The following is a 20,086-nucleotide window of genomic DNA, read 5'->3' as shown; positions in this document are numbered from 1 at the left end:
ATACTACCGACACCGAGTTGGAAGCTGCAACGGTTCAGTTCTCGTTAGAATAATGAGGCTCTTAACTCTCAAGAAACATGTGAGATAATCCTAGTGTAAGCACGGATGATGCATCCTTGTGTACAATTTCTAGTACTACAGACAGATTGCTACTTGGAGTGTAGTGTGATCATTTATTTATGGTGTTCAGTTAAAGCGGATTCGTATGCACTGTTCCGAGGCAAAACGTAGACAAGATAATAGATTTAACAAATATTATGAGTCATATTGTATATGACCATAGTGAGGGCCAGAATTATGATCGAATAGAATCAATCAAGTAATCAATAACTTAAATGTGAACGCTACGAGTACATTGAGAAAAAAAAGTAAAAAAATTATTAAAATGGGACATCCATGGAAGAGTATCTACAGAAGAAAATTATAGTAATAATGCTGTCAATAACATGACCATAGATGCTAAACTAACAAATGAAGCAGCAAGGGGCGGGGGCGAGGAAGAACCTAGCTGAATGATGAAATTGCAAGTACCTTGTGAAAGATTTTGTGACGTTATCGTGGCTAAACCTTGAAAATTACAGGCCATTTCATCTTGATTTTGCACCTGGAAATACATATTGAATGCATAAGATGCGTTCCCGTTAGCGTCCAAATTATTGCAGGAAGATCCGTAGCCGAGGGAAGTGCAATCCGAAAAGGTGCAGGCGTAGTTTATGTTATCAGCAAGTTTACTGAGATCCTTGGCATTTGGATTGAACATACACCACTTGCGAGGAAGATACTGCACATCCTGTGCTCCTACAAGTAGTTTGTTTTGGCCCTGACCAGAAAGATCCATGCCGAACTTTGGCTGGCCATCGTATCCAAAAATACCCCAATGTCGCTCGAAATTTCCTGGAGCAATACTTTTGCCATTTTCATCCAGGAAACTGAACAAGTATACTTCAATGTATCCAGCCCTCAGCGGGGTGCCCTTACTGGCTGCAAGCCTCGGTAGAAGGCCATTGTAGAATCTATAAGCATTACCGACATTGGCATTCTTGTCACCATCGGTTGGCCATCCAACCTCGCCAACTAGAATTGGCATGTCCCCATGTCCAACAGCTTTCAGAGACGAAACCAATGTATCGAAGTTGGCGTCAAAAACATTCGTATACTGAATCCCATTGCCAGCGTCAACCACGGGATTACTTGCCCCATCAAAGAAAGCATAGTCGAAAGGGAAGTTATCGTTGCCATAAAGACTGAGGAAAGGGTAAATGTTTACAGTAAAGGGCGCATTGTTCTTGCTTAGAAACTGCACAATATCGGTCATGAGCCCGTTAATATCGCTGCGGAACCTGCCAGCGGATGGATAAGGGCTATTAACCGGGGAGTTGTAAACATCAGCATTTAAGGGCACCGTTGCCTTGATGGAGTCTCCAAGACCAGCTTCATTGAGGGCATTTTGAATGTTCTGAAGGGCTGGAAAGGTAACATTCAGGAATGATCCATTATAGGAGGACAGAAATGGTTCATTACCAACAGCAACATATCTGTACAAAAACAGCATAATAAGAGAACTAGTTCCATCCAAACAGGTAATATTAGTTTCCATAGAGATTGCAAACTAAACTATACTTTTCAGTAGAATCTTTGCTTTGGTATTTATTAACTAAGAAAACGACACCCATCTATCTAAGGAAGAGAATTGACATGCACAATAATTAACATTATCATTTCTAAAGGAACAGAAATTTGTCAAATTTCATAAAGAACGGGACAGCTAAATTCCAGTGGCAGATAGGATCAATCCATTAAGGGGTTCTTGGTCAAAGTAAACCGTATCCACAACTTGTTTTAAATAGTTAAATAAGTTTCGAACCTTTTCTGAAACTGGAGAGCCAACGATTCATACAATATTCTATGAGAGTCGATACTAAAAAATAAAAAAAATAAATAAAAAAAAACTTGAATCCATTTCCAAAACCCATCTCAAATAAAAAAGGGAAAAAACTCAAACCGTGGTGTCTCAGATTGCTAATTAAATATAGCAATAAGAAATATGTTCAAACAACCATCCAAATATGGATTGGATCACTTATGCAAACTTTCTGACTTCCTCAGATATAGAAATAACATAACTATCTAAAGGGGGAGGGGATTTGGAAGATCCAAATGACCCAATAACTTATTAAAGAAAACTAAAAAAAACAAAAGAGGCTTCAGTAAGTTTAGAATCAAAAACCAAGGAAACACAATCTATTTTTCTGTGGTTTGAAATAGTTTGAAGAAAAAAGTAGATTGAATTACTTGATGACAACTCCTCCATCGAAGTTATAGCGAGTGACGTTCCTCTGCACCCATTGCTGAGCTCGCTTGTAGTCCCCCATGGCGGCAAGTTGATCATTGGGAATGGCAACCATGACCTCTATACCACTCCCAGCCAGAGCACCCATGGTGGACTGATCTGCATCAAACAGCTTCACTTTCTTAATCCCATTATCCTTAAACATCTGCACAACTGTCTTAGGCGGCAATCTATGATTGGCCATGGTTCCCCAATTAACCCCAAGACCTTCAACACAGCAACCCAATACCCCAACCAATAAAACCCACTTCAGAAACCCTAATCTTCTTTCCATTGCCCGATTCCCACAACCAAAAACAGGGACCCAAAGAACCCAATAAGAAAACCAATGATTCCCAGAGGAACTTCAAAAGGGCCAAACGAAATCGATTTCAATAGATTGATCACGAGAAGAAAGGAAAAAAATACTCAACGTTTTCAATTTCCCCAAACTTGGAGATGATGGCGGCGTGGTAGAAGCGAAGATCCAGCGATATTTGCCGCCCCACGACTACTAAGATCGTGAGGAGAGAGAAGAATCCAATAAAGCGATGAAGAAGAAAATAAATAACAAAAGCTACGAATCAAGTAAACTTTTGCGATAAAAAAGGAGTTGATGCTTCTTTCTTCTACCTGTCTTCAATGGAAATAACACGAAGGGGAGAAGAAGCGAAACAAACACAAATCTGGAAACCGTGTGAAAAGAGTGAAACAGGGGAAAAGGAAGAAGAACCCCAAAAGAAGAACAAATCAAAGAAACAGAAGAATATATATATATATATATATATAAATGGTGCAGCAGCTGTGAGATTCTTAAGCTGAATACGGAGACAGAATCAAAAGAAGGGTGTGAAATTGAATCCAATGCGATTTTGAAAAATTGAAAGAGAACAAACACAACTGCCACCAAAGAAAGTGGAGAGTGGGAGGAAAAGGGTATGGAAAAATTCAAGAGATGGGTTTAAAAGAGAGGGAGAGATGGAAGATAAATGGGGGCCCTCAACCTCAACGGTTATAATTGAATGGTGGAATCAATAAACAAAAAATAATATAAGGAAGAACCAAGAACACAACTCAAAGGGGAGAAAGAGAAATTAGGAATCCGAAATTTTGTAGTGAGAACAAATGGGATCGAAATTCAAAATGAAAAATTAAAAAATTAAAAGCGAATGAAAAGGAACGTTGGAAAGCGAAACAGATGAATCAATCAGCTGTTTCTGTGCAGCGCCAGTTACTGCCGTACTAGTTATATATGTTTGGGAACCCTAACATTAAAAACAAATGCAAGAGAAAGATTCAATAGGAGTCTGACACGTGGTGATTTGATTGTACAGTATTTCAAAAGAGTTTATATATATATTTTCTTTTTTTCTTTTGTTTTTTTTTATGGGCATGGGAGAGTAGGAGAGCTGCAAAAAAATATGGGTGAAAGGTTCAAAAAATTCTATTCAAGATTTATTTGTCTGCCCATGGAATTTTTTCAACCATAGTGGTTAAATAATATCTTGATTAATTAATATATCTTCGCGTTTGGCTTTCAATTATGATTTGTTAATTTTAATTAGCATGTCCTGTAAAGATTACAAATTTGGAATGGTATCAAACTTTTTAAGAGTTAGAAACTTAAAAGATTTGACTAGGAAAGTTCAACCATGAATTATATTTTAACTATATTTTTATAAAGATTAAATTAGTTCTATTCTTGAACTTTTAGTATGGTGTCTCGTAGGTTTTTAAACTTAAGAAAAAAATGATCGATACTAATAGGTATTTAAGAATTTAATATTGTGTCAATAGGTTCATGAACTTTCTTTTTTTAAATTAAAAAAAACTATTATACACAAAGTTGAAAGGTTAGGTATCTTATTTTTTAAAGATTTCTAAATTTTAAAAATGCTTAATATGACAAAGATCAAATAGACAAGTTTAAAGATGTAGTGAATACTTGTAAAGGTAAGAAACTTATAAATACAACATTGAGAATTTTGGTGACCTATAATACATTTTTTGAAATCTAGAGATTTATTATACTTAATTTTAAAAGTTAAGAACTAAATCCGTAATTTAATATTTTTTTTGTAAAAAGAGATAATGGTGGAGTGTGAAGTCTTAATCAATATGAGAATTGAAAAGGAAAGAGTGAGAAACGTTAAATCCAAAACCGCGTATGAAAATTTGGCAAGCGCAAGGCATTATTTTATTATTATAAATTGATTTGATTTGATTTTGTTTGAATTTCTATTTTTATTATAATTTAAAAAATATATATTTCATCCAAAAAGGGGAAAAAAAAAGAAAAAGAAAAAAAGAACCCCAGTTTTCTTGAATTCTACTTAAACTGAAAAAGGCGAATGAATGAATATAATAATAATTGAATATGATAAAGAGAGGGAAGAAGAAGATGGGTGACGTGGCACAAGAACCAGACAAAACGAAGGGGCGAGGGATATTATTGTAATTTCGGACGTGGCTATCTATGGTATGGTTATTGGTGGTCGGTCACCGACGCAGAAACTGCAATCTGATCTAATTTTTTAATTATTTATTTTTCATTTGGATTACATTTGAATCTAAAAATCACACGTGAAGACTTAGGTGAGAGAAACAAGAGATTGGAGATTCATAGAATTCATTCCTCCCCAACATTGAAACTACTAAAACAAAAATTAAACCCACCCAAAATTTAGAGCGGTTTGGTTGACCATATGTGTTTTCGGACAGAAGATTTGAAAATTGAATTTCAATTTAGAAAATGTTTCGTTGAGTAGTAATTACTAATAATGATCTCAAATTCGTAAAATTCATATTTACCATTATTCCCTTAGTAATGTAATACATTGGTGTGTTGACACTTTTGGGAATCCCATAAAGTTTGAGGACATCGGAGGGATGGCTCCCAAAAGTGGCGACCAATTCTCAATCTCGAGTGGAGTCAGAGTGACACAAATCAATATTAAAAATTGTTGATTATTTCATTTCAAGGTTGTGGTACGCCACCACAACCACACCTTTCAAAAACTGCTCAGAAAATAAAACAAAATTAAGTTTTCAAGTCGAATTAGAAGACCTATACAATTTCAACATCATAAAGAGAAACCATGCCCTCTTCTTGTATTTTTCTATTGGTATTGTATTTAATAAAAAATTAATCCTGCTAATACTTTTGAGCCACTAGAAGTAAATCAAACTCAGGAAGTAAAATAGAACTACTGCTTGCTGGACAAGTAAGCAAATTTTATTCATATTAAAATTGCGCAAAATTTATAAGTGAGGAGTATTATTTGTGATGCCCGCCAAGCAGACAACACGAATGACACAATACTTCATCAAAATGAGAGAGATTCTAAAGCTATTTAAAAATAATTAAATACGATTTATGAGAATTGATAGTTAGTACTAACAAGATACACATTTCGCTTCAATGACCTATTCATAAAAACTTTGAACTAACGCATGTTTAACCCAAAGGAATCCTACCTCGGGTGAGCAGTTGAAAATTTTCTTAGGAAAAATGTGAGTACTAAAAAGACTCGTGTTAAATTGTAGGACCAATCTTCACTGATGTAGTAGTTCGGCTAGGTTACATTAGTTTTTCTGTCAACTCATCTCCACACCAGAAAGTTAGGGAGGTATCTGTGAAAAAAAAAACTGGAAAAGGCCCAAATATTCACATGGTAGGCCATTCTTCTTAAAGATATGTGCTGTAAAATGCATCTACTTTTCTGAAACAAGGTATGTTGAAAAACAAATACATTAAAAGGTGTGTTTGGAAATGATTTTAGTAAAAAAGATTTATTGACAAATACTATTTATATAATAATTTAATATCAAATAATTTTCATATGATTAAAAGTGGCTTAGTTAGGATTAATAGTTGAAGTTTAAAAGAAAAATTTTGACAACTTTTGGGGAGAGGTCAGAGGAAAAAAGATCTTGGAGACATTTTAGAGAAATAAACTGACTCAAAGATTCACAGAGGAGAGATTAGTGTGAACAAACAAAATTAAAGATAAATAAAGTTAGAGACAAATATTTTAGAAGGAAAAAAATAAATTTTCTCAACATTTAAGGGTGAAATAAAAAAACAAAATTTAACAAAACAGTAACCATTTTAGAAACAAATTTCCTAATAATTTTTTTTGACCCAAAATCACTTAAAAATATTGGATTGTTGGACATGTCTATTCTAAAATAGAAGAAATTTTGACTATTCTAGCCATGCCAAAATCACTCCCGAAAGTAGGTATGATTTAAATTAGTCGTCAAGACTAAAGCTAAGGTTAGAGATTTGGAATGGTAGCTAAAGAAATCTAATTTTGCACTCCAAGTATATGATAGAGTAGCTTACTAGAGGTCTGATCCGAGAAAAAAAAAAAAGCATAACAATTTTGAAGGCATGAGAAAATATAATATCTTTATAACTGATAACCACATCTCCTTTACATTTAAAAAGGGAAAGGAAACAAAAAATCTAAATTCAAGCTTAAACTGACTGCAACTTTCCCTCATAATGAGCCTGCAAATGTAAAACAAAAGTAGATGTATGATACAACTGATCCCCATACTAATTTCACATACAAAACTGTGACCAAGCACAGTATGACCAACCACTATTTGAAAACTTTCATTATCAGTCGGTGAAACAAATTTAAGGTTATAGTTTAAACAAATTTAAAACACTTCTTGATGAAAAACTTATACGTGATCTTAAAGTGACTCTCTTGTAGTTTAAGCACTTCAGAAATGATTATTAAAAAAAAAAAAGGCTTAACCTAAAAGGTAGGTAAAACTCACCCTCTACCAAACGCTAAAATGTGCCCGACTTCCATTCTTTTCAACCATTACACACTATAATTAATACATGAAGTTGGCAAGCTACGGATATATCTTCTTTCTTTCTAGTTTCTGTAAAACAGGAAAAGAGTATCACTTCAAAAAGATGGGGAAAAAGTTCAAACCTGGGAAAGCTTAGGATCACTTGATCAGCACCAGCACATTCTCTATATATTGAGTTCATCTTCAAGGTAGTTATACTCAAAGGTAAACTCAGTTTTAATCCTTTGGCACCTACATTACAAAGATCAAATACGGTTATGGTTACCAACATGATACGCAGATATAATTTGAGATTTTTTTCTATAGGAGGGTGGGGACATGTTTCATCACAACAGTTAGGATACATGTGAAGTATGTTAAGGTTGTTTAGTTTTTAGTGTTCAGCAATCTAATAGATTTTCCAAGACCCTCGGCTTTCCAAAGAGCCTTGCCAATTATTTCTTCAGATCATTGAAGACCAACTTTTTGTGTGACCTAAAATACCACAGTGAGACCACCAAAAATGGAACTGTATCTGTGGAAAATTTTGGCATTAGTAACTCTTTTCACTAGCCACTGAACTTGTAATTTCAACTAATGATTTCTTTTATAAAACAATGGAAAGGAACAAAAAGGTAATTGGCACCACAAGCTTCTTAATGTTCTAAATCTCACGATCATATTTATATTGCATCAGATCAGCTCATTAACATCTCCATAAAGAGTAAAGCGTTACGAAACAAAAGATTGTTATAAGACCCAATATTGTTTATGAAGCAGTGCAGCAAACAAGGGAGATTTAAGAGCTTCCCAACTCTCCCACAAGAACTCAACAGTCTCACAGAATTGGAATCCAAAAACATACATACCCACCCCCAGCAACGTTCTCTTAGATCCCTCTTCTCCTCACGTCACAGAAATTACACTCTTATCTTACAGCACTCCCTTTAACTAACAATATTCCTAGGGACCCACACGAATCCTCTCTCCTTACTAATTACATGGTCCCTCTTGCCTCACAAGCTTACGTGTGTAGTATTTGGTGATTTGGGATCTATCATATTGCTCACATCTTACATGTACACAAGTCAACAAGAAATTAGGTAGCAAACGGAAAAATTGACACAGAGGTTAATAAAAGTGAACATACCATCCATGTTGTAGGTCATCATTATTAACATGGAAATCGAAGTACACATAAGTTCCCTGCTCATATTCATCTGTAGCAACTTTTGGCTCTTCATGTCTTTGAAACCATGTCTGATATTTTCTGTGATATCTCCAAGATTGCTTCTTTAATTCTCTAGCAGCCAAATATTGTTGATAGGTGTTCTGCAGTTCAGCACATGATTAAACTGGCTGTCAAGGAAATATTGCATTACATGAAAAGATAGATAGGATAATACCGGCTGATAGTAAAATGCAAAGAACAACGTGTCAGTGCCGTAAGTCTCAAGACCTAAACGGTCCCATAAAGCAGGATTATTTATAATAGGTGCCTGTACTTGAGGATAGCTCGGAGGAGTAATTGCAGGGTGTCTCTGTAGATGAAAAAGGTTTGGAGTAAGATAAAATCTATAGAACACAGTTCATAGGATAGAAAGATATGTATCTGAACTGGAGTATAGCTCCTTGGACGCTCTGAGTCTTTGGGCTGAGGTAGCTTGTAGTATGCAGCCTCAAGCATTTGCAAATTATATAATTGATCATGAATTCCTCCAGTAGTCATAGAGGGTCCACCAAGGTTATCGCCAATTGCACCCAAGTCAGAAACACTTCTTCGGCCAATGACACCAAGACTTCCAGAAGGTTGGCCAGGCTGCAAAGGTTGACCAGGAGAAAGGTCATCTTCCCTCGACACTGAAGCAGTCTCGGTCAATGAAACAGGTACGCCAACCTACAACATACAAATAGTAGAAGATTGCAGTTTTAATTATCAGATCATAAAGATTCTCTAAAACAAATAATTTAATAAAAAAGACCAGATCATAAAGTTATTTTTATACATTAAAATCTATTATAAAAAAGACCATTCTCCAATTGGATCTAGTAGAAGGAGATGAATAATCACAAAAAGTATTTCACTCCGAGAAAAGACCACAAAAATAATAACGTCTTAGGTGATCGTGATACTGCATTAGAGCTCCATATTCCAGATAAACCGAAGTTAGTTACTTAGACAGTTAGATGTGACTTACAATGGTAACAAAGATATAATCAAGAAAATCATAGGATTTCAATGGGGGTTGGGCATTGAGGGTATAATACTCATAGTGTTATTAGAGTGGCAGTGATGTGTGGTAGTTACAAATACAATGTGTGAGGTGGTGAAAAGTAGCAATTTTATAGTTCCTTTTTTCGGGGTTGAGATTGTGCAAGAGGAAGGTATCCAATTTCCACAAATTAATTTCGTTATTTTAGTTATTTTCTTGTTCTTCAACTTTTCGATACTATCTCAAAATTCCAAGTGTTTGGTTTTTATCGGAAAATGGAGAGTATTTGTCAGAAAGAGTGAAATTAACATGCTTACCAACTTGGATCCAAAAACTTAAGAAGGGAAATTTATCTATAGAAGTTTTAAAAAGCACAATAAGACCTTGCTTAAATTTACATCAGTAATCAGGTAACTAATTAAATTGATGAACTAGCAGAATATATATAAGGATTATAAAAGCTCTGGCTAGATCTAGATTGTTTGAAGTAATTTTTTAAGGGGTAAACAAGAAATTTTCATAGATGATGTAAAAAGTTTACAAACCACCTCGAAATTTATAAAACAAAGCTCCGAGTAATGTTAATTATGGAAGGACATAGTTATAAAAGAAATTTAAGATAATACTCCAAGAAGAAGCTCAAAATTTAGCTAAGGCCTAGATTTTTTTGGAACAAAAAACAACACTTCCATTGAAAAGCTAAGAATACAAAAATGCTAAGTCTACAAAGTGTAGACTAGAAAAAAGAAAGCAAAAGTGATAAAAGATAAAGCAAAAGAACAATCACACAAAAAAGCCCTTCAATTAGAACAGAAACCAGATAGTGAATAGCCATTAAAAAAATTGAGATAACAAGCACCAACGAGAAGCTTTGATCTTGATGAGTTCAAAACGATTAAACCAATCAAGGAACTCATCTTTGAAAATTCTTTGGTTTCTTTCCAACTAAATTTCCGAAAGAATTGCTTTGGAAGCATTAATTCAAAGAGTCTATGCTTTTGTTGGGAGAGACGGACCACAAAGGAGATGACAAATATCTGAACTTGAATTTTCCATAAAAACCCAGCACATATTAAATTAATCAAAGAGAGCACTCCAGCATTGAGATGAACAAGGACAGTGAAATAAAAGGTGATTTTAAATAAAGAGGAAGGCATTGGAGAACCGTTTGTGAGCTTTTGGAACATGGACTTAACAGTGACTGAACCTAAATTGATTCCAAATCTCTAGGCAATCACTGAAAATTAGGGGAATTGTAATGGGTAGAAAATAGTTTTGCCATCTTGTGTACAACACAAGGAATAAGATTTTGCAAATATGACAATTTTGTAAGGGGATGTCTATCATTGGTAGACAAGTGAAGTTGAGATATGTTGATGGACCTTTTAAAAAATTGTGTCATTTGCAAGTATTTTTAACTCGGGCTAGATTTGAAATTATTTTTGGCCAGATTACTATACTTGCAATTGCCCCTAAAAAATATTTGGTCCTTTAGTGTTTTTTATGGCATTACATCATAGCAATTATTGCATTCTACACCTCATTTTAGATATTTTTTAGACTGCATTGGGTTATTAAAATTTTGGAGATGATGCGCACATTGGAGGAAGTTCCAATATGTATTGACAATTGTTTTTTTTTTTTTTTTAACAAGAAACAAATTTTCATTAATAGATGAAAAGATACCAAGTGTTCAAAGATACAACCTCCAAAAGGAGACAAACAAAAACCAGCTACCATCCAAACTAAAAAAAGCCAAAACAACAGCTCCCAAAAGAAAAAACCAAAAAACCAGAAAGAAAACCACCAAACTGACCGGAACTAAATACAACTCCAGCTTAACAAAACCTAACAAAAGAACAACAAACCAAAACCTAAAAAAACAATGTGAAACATAGCTAAGAACGTGTCGTCTTAGAAAAATAAGCTAAGCTTTATCTATCAGAACAAGAGTAATGCCCACTTGGTTGAAATAATCTGACAAATTTTTGGGGACCAAAAATTCCAACATGTATTGACAATATAATAAGTGTTTCCCAATTCTACATAATAAGAGGCAAGTTTCTCATTAAAATTTGAATGATCCAAGTTTATTCCTTTCCTACCATTTTTTTAGAGAAAGAGACAATCCTTTCCTACCATTTGATGCCTTGTCCTCTTTTTTGTATTCATACTGGCAGGTTCTGGTGGCATTGTTGCCAACCATCTCCAATTCGACCATGCTTCAGTCCTGTTCTCAACTAATTCTGGTTTTTCAAGCACCAAATTCTTCTAAAAACTACAAAGATCATTGAAGCTGTTTCTGGTTTGAATATCTCAGTCAGACCACAACGATGTGGGTTAATTGTGAAGAATCCTTCCTGCAGAATTGAGCTCTCCTTTTAAGTGTTCCACTGACATTAGGTCGAGCAATTACCTTGGCCTCCTTCTACTGTTCATGGCCCTCACTCAAAATAGGTGCATCATTTGTAGAAGTGCTAATGAATCTCAAGATTATATTTTCATTCATTGTGATCAATCTACCATGTTTCCGGACATGCTTTTTTTTCTCTTTCAGTTAGGCTTGCACTTGATCAGAAGGTATCGGCCAATCTTTCCTCTCTCCTCCTTAATCATCTATCAAAGGAGAAGATCTAAATTTTTTGGCTCGACTTTGTTAGAATCTTCCTTTGGTGCATGGATAGGAATCACATTTTTTTTTTAGGAAAAGAGGTTTATTTTTATTTTTTATCTTTTATAGACGATTTCCTTTCAGCTGCTTGAATAGACTAAGTAAATTTTTATGCAATGACAGTATTTTTAATATTTCGGCTAGTAAAATCATCACATAACCCAAAAGCTTAAGCTTATGGGTTATGATATAGTTATTTATCAAAACTTTAAAACTTTCCCCCCACTTGTGGGCTTAGAAATTTGCACAGGCCCTAACAAGTGGTTATCAATATTAATTGGAGAAGAAATAACATTACAAGGGTTCGAACAAAAGACCTCTTACTTTGATACCGTGTTAGATCATCCACTAAACCCAAAAGGTTAGCTTATGGATTACGGTAAATTTAATTATTTATCCATACTTTAACATGGCTAATGGAAGGCTTCCTTGTAACCTCCCTTAGCTGTCGGGTTGGTTTTCCTCCCTTCTATATTTCAATGATCTAATAAAATGTCATGTCTCTTATAAAACAATGGTAATCGTGGCTGTATATTTGTATAATCATAAGAAAACAGAGATAAGAAATAACACGTACAGGAGCATCTATTGGATATGAGCCCTTTAAATCATCGTCGCTCATCAGATTCTTTCCAAGGACAGAACCAGCAGCAGGATCAGAAGTATCCTCAGGTATACTCTGTTGCTGCTGTTGTTGCTGCTCGTCCTCAGCTTTTGCATGGGCAACATCTACATTACACAAGAATTCATTGCAAGTCATGTATATGTTAATTCTATGATAAAATTTCCGCTATCAACATCTCATTTCTTCTTCTTTTCTAATTTTCATTATTTCAGTCACCAAAGTCAACAAAAATAAAGGACAAGAAGTTGACTCCTAAATAGAAGGTAAGAAAATTGTGGCAATTGACTTGAATCATAAAGGAAGAATAACTTAAAAAATATGTGGCAATGCACATCAACGAAGGGATAAAAGTTCTACTGGATGCACCATTTTCCTAACTGTCTTCAAATTATTCTCCATAATATGATTCTTTCTTTCCAGACGAACTGCCCGTGTCATCACTAGAACTGTATTGAGGCATAAACCTTTGCCTTTCTCAAAACATAAAACCTGATAGAGTTTGACGAAGAAAATCCTATATCTGGAAGAGGACTATACCAGTCAACCAAATCATCTTAAGCCCATGCTTTTCTTACATACAAAAACGCACCTCCAGAAAATATGCCCTGTGGACACAATAAATATTGTTGCATGATTGCATCTTGGTGGCAATCTAAATTCTTAATTCAAATTCTACCAAGGGCGTTAATTTTTTCAATGAGCAAGATACCATTAGAAAACGAACTTAGAGAATTTTAAAGTTCCAAATGGCAAAAAATAGAAGAATTTAAAGAGGTATTTTGGTTTATGAGTTTGTATTGTCTATGTTATTGTGCAAAGGAATAGATTCATTGTTCTTTCTTTCTTTCTTTCTTTCTTTTTGGAAAAGGGACACGTTTTCATTAATAAAGATGAAGGATGTGAAAGAAAGGACAAGGAGTCCTCAAAGTCGAGATTACAAGAACACATTCCAGTTGGCACAAATAACATTCTAAAACTGTTTGAATAATTACAAAAGGAATTATAAAGGCACAATTTTGAAGTTGAAAAAACTACCATGTCCCAATCAGTTTCATTTTTTTTTTGGATAAGAAACTAGACTTTCATTATCGAGATATTCCTACAAGCCAAGGAATTACAAAAAAGCTTCCCACTTGGCAAAAATCTGAGAGATACTATAATTACAAAAGGCTTTGTTACTAGACGCCAAGTAGAAGCAAAAGTTCTAACAATCTCCCAAAAAAGTTATCCTATCTGTCTCTTGACCCAAGAAGCATCTTCTGTTGCATTCAAACCAAATTCTCCAGACTACCCCGGCTGTCCCAAAGGTGCAGAGAAGTTTGGCTTGCCCTTTAAAATTCATTCCTTGAAACAGCTGTAGGAGGGCATCGGCTGCATTGCTAGGAAAGCACCAGCTCATGTTGAAGGTCTGGAATAAATCCGACCAGCAAGCCAAAGCAAAAGGAGAGTTAAACAGCAGATGCCATTGATTTTCTTCGTTGTTTTTACAAAGCACACACCAGCTAGGGGAGAGGCGCACGGTGCGCATCACCTTTTGAAGTCTGCAACAGGTTTTACTCTCTCATGCATCATCAACCACATACATAACTGGACTTGTTTTGGGAACCTCAAGCTGCCAAATAAAGTTTCCTTTAAACCAGTCTACCATAGAGCGCTGCTGTATGAGACTTGCTGTGAGGAATTTAACCGAATAGATACCGCTACTTTCAAGCATCCACACTCTTCTATCACTAAGCGTGGAGGGAACCACACTAGCAAGAAAATTAGACAGGCCTGCCCATTCTTCTACTTCCAAATCAGACAAATTCCTCCTAAATGATAAATCGCAGCCTCTGTTTTCTTATGACCAGCACTGAGCTACTGAGAGATCTTTTGAAGCTGGTACTCCATAAAGCCTTGGAAAGGCTCTGGATAGCAGTTCATCTAACAGCCAAGGGTTGTTCCAAAACATAGTTTTATCTTCTTTGCCCACCTTCGTCTTATACCGCACTTCCACTTCCGGGCAAGAGGGAAGGATGCTCACCCAAGGCCCCTTAAACTTCACCGTGCCTTTCATCGCCGGCCACCATTCCTTATCAATGAGATGGTATTTACTTGCAATCTCCCGTCTCCACAGTGCCTCACTTTCCGTCATAAACTCCACCCCCATTTGGCAAGAAGGCACGGTTCTTACTATCAAGGTTGCCTATACCCAAGCCTCCTTTCGATTCAAGGTCAGAAACTATCTCCCAACGGATGGGGTTAGGGCCGCCACCCTCTTTTCCCGCTTTCCAGAAGAAGTTTCTAATCAACTGTTCGAGGTGCAAAGTAACCTACTCGGGCATTTGACATAGAGAAATAGTATAGTGGTATACTTGTTAACGCAGATTTTTCCAACATGAGTCTACCCCCTGGAAAGACACAAAGACTTCCATTTAGCCAATTTCCTTTCCACTTTATCTTCAATGGGCTGCCAAAAAGACTTTTTGTAAGGTTCCCCCCAAGGGCATGCCCAAATAGAACAAGGGCCATGTGCTGGCTTCGCAGCCCGAAGTACTAGCTATAGCGGCTAATTTTTCTTCTGAGACATTGACAAAAGCCACTTGGGTCTTTCTCATGTTGATTCTGAGTCCTGAGATAGCTTCAAAACAGCACACCATGTCCTTCAAGTTTGTGAGGAGAGAGGTATCATCTTCGGAGAAAATCAATGTATCATTTGCAAATTGAAGATGATTCACATGAACTTCATTCGCTCCCACCATAAAGCTACAAGAACAAATAAAAAAGGTACAAAAACAAATAAAAAAGGGGCCAACTCTTGAAGCTTTAATCCGACCATGAGGCTTGCCATTGATTATTATGGAGAATGACATGTTAGAGATCCATCTTTCCTCGAAGTCTTTCCTGTTAAGCACTCCAAGAAGGAAATCCCAATCAACCATATCGTAAGCTTTCTCCAAGTCTAATTTTAGAATCCAACCTTGTTTCTTCTTGACTTTGTACTCATCAACAAGCTCGTTAGCCATGAGGATTGGATCCATGACCTGTCTACCAGCTACAAAGGCTGATTGGTTTTCACTCACAGTCCAATCTAGGACTCCTCGCAGCCTTCGAGCAAGGACCTTGGCCACTGTTTTGTATAGACTTGTAACTGAACTAATAGGGCGATAATCTGACACCTTTGTGGCCTTAGCTTTCTTGGGGTTGAGGTAGATATAGGTCTCATTAACACAAGAGTTGACAATGCCATTTTCGAAAAAGTCTAGGAACACCCTAAGTAAGTCCTCTTTAATGATGTTCCACGACTTTTTTAGAAATTCTTCGGTGAGCCCATCACGGTTGGGGCCTTATCAGCTCCGAAGTCTTCTATAGCTACTCTCACTTCTTCACCAGTGAAGGGACTTTCCAGTTGCTCACTTAGAGAATAGGGCAACGGACGCCAGTTAATGTTGCAGGACAGTAAGAGTCTCCATCTCTTCTAGTATACAGATTCTTGAAAAAAGAAACAAACTAATCCACTACCTCCTCCTCTTCCACCAGGCTCTCCCCGTTCTCGTTCTGTATTTCGGTGATCATATTCTTCTTCGTCTTGGCATTAACGAAACTGTGGAACAACTTGGAATTTTCATCCCCCTCCTTCAGCCACGCCACTTTGCATTTCTATCTCCATCTCCTCTGTTGTTTCACAATTACATCCTCCAATTCCGCTTTTAAGAGCGCTCGGTGCCTGAATTCCGTCACAGAAAGGCCCATTGTCTGCTCCAAAAAATCCAACAAACTTATTTCTCGTGCCAGATCCTCCTTTTGGGAGCTAATGTTATCGAAGGTCGCCCTATTCCAGTCTTTTGACCCATTCTTCACCACTTTTAGCTTCTGCATAAAACAGAAACCTAGCCAGCCTTCCACGTGACTGCTCCTCCACCTAGCCCCAAGGTCGGCAAAAAGTTTATGTGGTGAAGCCACATGTTTTCAAACTTGAAAGGCATAGGACCCCACTTAAAGCTACCGGTTTCCAAAGCAATGGGAAAGTGGTCGGAGATTATACGAGCCAGTCGAGTCACTCTAGCATCCTTAAACAGATGAAGCCAGCTTCTATTGACTAGAAATCTGTCAATTAATGATAAAACTGGCAGTTCCCTGCCATCTGACCACGTGAAGTTGCCGTTTGAGAGGGGCAAGTCCACCAACTCCAGCTCCTCTATGAATTTGTTAAAATATTCCATGCTTCTTGTCACTGTTCCTCCTGAGGATTTCTCATGGATCCATCTATTGACATTGAAGTCTCCTGCCACACACTAGGGGCCAGAGACAACGCCCCCTATGTCGCACTAAGTTTCATTAGGAATTTCAATTTCCAGAAAAGTTCTTCTATTCCTATGTAGCCACCAACCTTATGTAACTTGAGTTTGATTTATCAATTTGTGATTCATAAAAGTCAGTGTGTATTTGTGATGTAAGTTCCAGAAGCCTAGGTTTATGTAGCTCAAAAAATCAGCAACCTCATATCTAGGTAAGCAAATTAACATCTCAAACATATCTTCAACTCAACTCTAAGCTAAAGAGTCAATTGATTTAGTGAACATTGACATATGTTTTCAAGAAAGAAATTCAAGATTTCTCAAGTTCAAATTCTTTGTAATCCTAAGTACTAAGAGCGTTTAAAAGAGAAGTCCACTCACTAGTTTCTCTTTCAATTAGGTTCCTTATAAAGCCAAGACTCCATATACACGTCTTCACTATATTAAACTCAAATTGGCTTGTTACCCTCCCAAAGATCTTCGTAAAACTTGATTTTACAGCCAATCCATCTTGAGAGAACGAAACCAGAGAAGACCTTTCACTTAACTTGAATGAACCCAAAGACATCTCAACCTAAGGATTAGTTCATCTCCTTTGGAGCTGTCAATTTGCTCACTCAGTCAGAAATAGCTTTTTCTGGCCATTTGGTGTTTGTTTGACTAGGAGTAGGGACTGCATGTCTATGATGGAGGAGGCCCTAGTGCATCCACCGCTCCAGGATAAGGGCCAATTCAGTGGCAAGCTAACTTCTTCGCCGTCCTTTTGGGGTCTTAAGCCAGAGAGGAACCGTAGAATTTTTAGAGGCTTAGAGAGATCTTGGAAGGAGAGTAGGTGGTTGGCTAGATTTAGCGCTTCTTTGTGGACATCAATTTCTAAAATTTTTTTGTAATTATCCATTGTAGACATCGATTTCTAAGAACTTTTGTAATTATCCATTAAGTCTGGTTATTTTGAATTGGAGCTCCTTTTTATATAGTCAGTTGTTTGGCTCGCTTGATTTTGGGGCTTTTTGATTCTTTCCCTCAAATTAAGATTCACAAATCACGTCCTTTCCTTTCCTATTCTTCTATTCCTTCTTCCCTCACATGGATAGAATCAATCTGCTCTCCATGATTCCTACACAGCAGGCAGCAGCTACACCAGAACTACAATCTCCAACCTTTCTCTTTATGATTCTTCCACAGCAACCAATTTCCCGTGATTCGTCCACCACAACCAAATTCTACACTACATATATATTTTCATGTATTTCTATATATAGTGCACCTCGCGGAAAAAAGCCCACACTTTTTTTTGCACCTCATGCGTAAGGACCATTGTGCTTTAGTGTACCTTGAGCTTTTCATAAAACCGGTACCAACCCAAGGTAATTACATTGAGGCATCATAATTTCAACTGTGTCCCCATAGCCCATGCAAAAATTGGATATGAACTACCCTCAATCAAGGATGGAGGAACCTTAACACATTGGAATATGAAGACAAGATGACGGATCGTACCAGAATCTTTTGCCCCACTTGTCATTAATGCCTGTTGATTAGACTGCTGGAAGGAATTTTGCTGCTGCTGTAATGAACCAGTTGTAACAGCATTAACTCCTGGTGCTTGAACTCCAATTCCTAAACCAGCTTGAGAACTAACAGATGAATTTTGGGAATTGAACTGCAAATACAGCAAAACAACACTTACTATTCAAAAATGCTAAATTGAGCAAACTAAACAGCGATCAGAAGGCATAAATATCCACGATAAACATGTACAATTAAGAAAGATTCCAAAGAACAGAAAAAAAAGGTTCCCTTTGTAGTATGGTATAAATTATAGTACACAGGTCAGCTTATTTAATTCATTAACAAACAAACTCCAAAAGATTACACTTGGTTTAGATGGAATAAACTATTTGTATTCCAATAATTATAATAAGAAATACACGGTCCTCTTATATAGAATAAAGAACTCAATACAAGAAATGAAAGAATAATAAAAATAACAATAAAATGAACACACCTCGTTTAAATTTTTACAGCTAATTTTACTGACAAAACCAAGACCCTCAACCTAGTTTAACTATCTTTCATTGTCAGCTTGTCAACAATTACGTGAAATTGTATTTTTGGTAGTCCTTTAGTCAACACATCAACAGTTTACTATGATATTTTTTTTAACAAGATAAGAACTTCTGATTGATAAATGAAAAGGAACAAAATTATTCAAAGATACAATCTCCTAAAAACAAAATAAAGAAAATGGACAACAGAAAGGAAACCCATGAAGGGAAATACAACCAATAATTCTTCAAAGATATAATCACCTAAAAACAAAATTCTTTTTTATACTGTGAGTACCTGGGTCAGTTTACAACTTTACATGGACCATAATTTTAATCTTATAAAAGTTTGAAGGTTCAAGTTTTACGATTGAAAGTTCATAGGTGCGATAGCAACCATCAGTGTAGTTGATGTTCCTATCTTGTTAATAAAAAAACAATCACTATAATTCAAGAATTCTTTTTTATATTGTGAGTATCTGGGTCAGTTTACACAAACCATAACTAACTGTTAAATTATATTCGTTGAATCATAAAAAAATTTTCCTTTTATTTCCCTATTGCATTTAGGTTTCTAATATGCTAGAGTTTCTTAGGATTTTCTTGTTCTAATAGGTAAAGATTTCCTTATTCTAATAGGCAAGGATTTCTTTTTCCTTTTTTTATTCTACCTTGTAGTTGCTATTTAGTCTACATTTGTATCAATTTTTGAAATTAATATATAAGTATTTTTCTTATCAATTGACATGGTATCAGAGCCTTGAGGCTTTTTTCAGTCGGCCTTTATTGCAGATCAATTTCATACTACTTCGAATCTGCTTATGGGTTTCTTTCACCATTGTTCAGATGGCATCAAGTTGGTCGACTTCTCTGTTTGCTGCCACCACCGTGGAGTTCACACCATTGACTTCTCTGATGCTTGTCGTTGTTCAAAGTTCAGATGCCATCGACTTCTCTGCTCGCATCGTGGCCACTGTTGTTCAAGTTCGTGAAATCTTGGCCTGCTCACTGCTACTGCTCTTCTTCATCCAAGTTCTTCTTTGTGTCCTTGGTTGTCGACGTCAAGTTCCATTGTCGGGTTTTGGTTGTTGCTGTTAAGTGTGCCGTT

The 20,086-nt window shown here is 36.2% G+C and overlaps 2 protein-coding genes across 3 annotated transcripts in view; both read right to left on the bottom strand.

Annotated features, from left to right (window-relative positions):
- Positions 1 to 295: 295 nt before the first annotated feature.
- LOC111022903 (O-Glycosyl hydrolases family 17 protein) lies at positions 296 to 3,477 on the bottom strand. Its single transcript, XM_022300208.2, has 2 exons — positions 2,293 to 3,477; positions 296 to 1,535 (listed from the first exon to the last, which is right to left on the bottom strand). Exons 1-2 carry the CDS (start codon positions 2,622 to 2,624, stop codon positions 422 to 424), a joined length of 1,446 nt encoding a protein of 481 aa, XP_022155900.2. The 5' UTR covers positions 2,625 to 3,477; the 3' UTR covers positions 296 to 421.
- Positions 3,478 to 6,726: 3,249 nt separating this feature from the next.
- The window catches only part of LOC111022901 (transcription regulator NOT2/NOT3/NOT5 family protein), a 44,306-nt gene continuing 30,946 nt past the window's right edge, over positions 6,727 to 20,086 (bottom strand). Inside the window, exons 11-17 of one of the 2 annotated variants that reach the window (XR_002603034.2) lie at positions 18,431 to 18,593; positions 12,606 to 12,757; positions 8,763 to 9,041; positions 8,551 to 8,685; positions 8,295 to 8,476; positions 7,124 to 7,396; positions 6,727 to 6,845 (exon numbers count right to left, since the gene is read on the bottom strand). Coding sequence is in view for 1 of the 2 variants with exons in the window: in XM_022300207.2 (XP_022155899.1) it covers positions 7,330 to 7,396; positions 8,295 to 8,476; positions 8,551 to 8,685; positions 8,763 to 9,041; positions 12,606 to 12,757; positions 18,431 to 18,593 (978 nt within the window). In the remaining variant the exon portion in view is untranslated. The remainder of the gene's footprint in view (positions 6,846 to 7,123; positions 7,397 to 8,294; positions 8,477 to 8,550; positions 8,686 to 8,762; positions 9,042 to 12,605; positions 12,758 to 18,430; positions 18,594 to 20,086) is intronic. The other variant, XM_022300207.2, reaches the window with a different exon arrangement.

The sequence above is a fragment of the Momordica charantia genome (genome assembly GCF_013281855.1).
Source record: "Momordica charantia cultivar OHB3-1 chromosome 5 unlocalized genomic scaffold, Mcharantia_2.0 BLBB01000005.1, whole genome shotgun sequence".
Lineage (NCBI taxonomy): Eukaryota > Viridiplantae > Streptophyta > Magnoliopsida > Cucurbitales > Cucurbitaceae > Momordica > Momordica charantia.
Note: the sequence above shows the minus strand (reverse complement) of the source record. Positions and strands in the feature narration are given on the sequence as shown.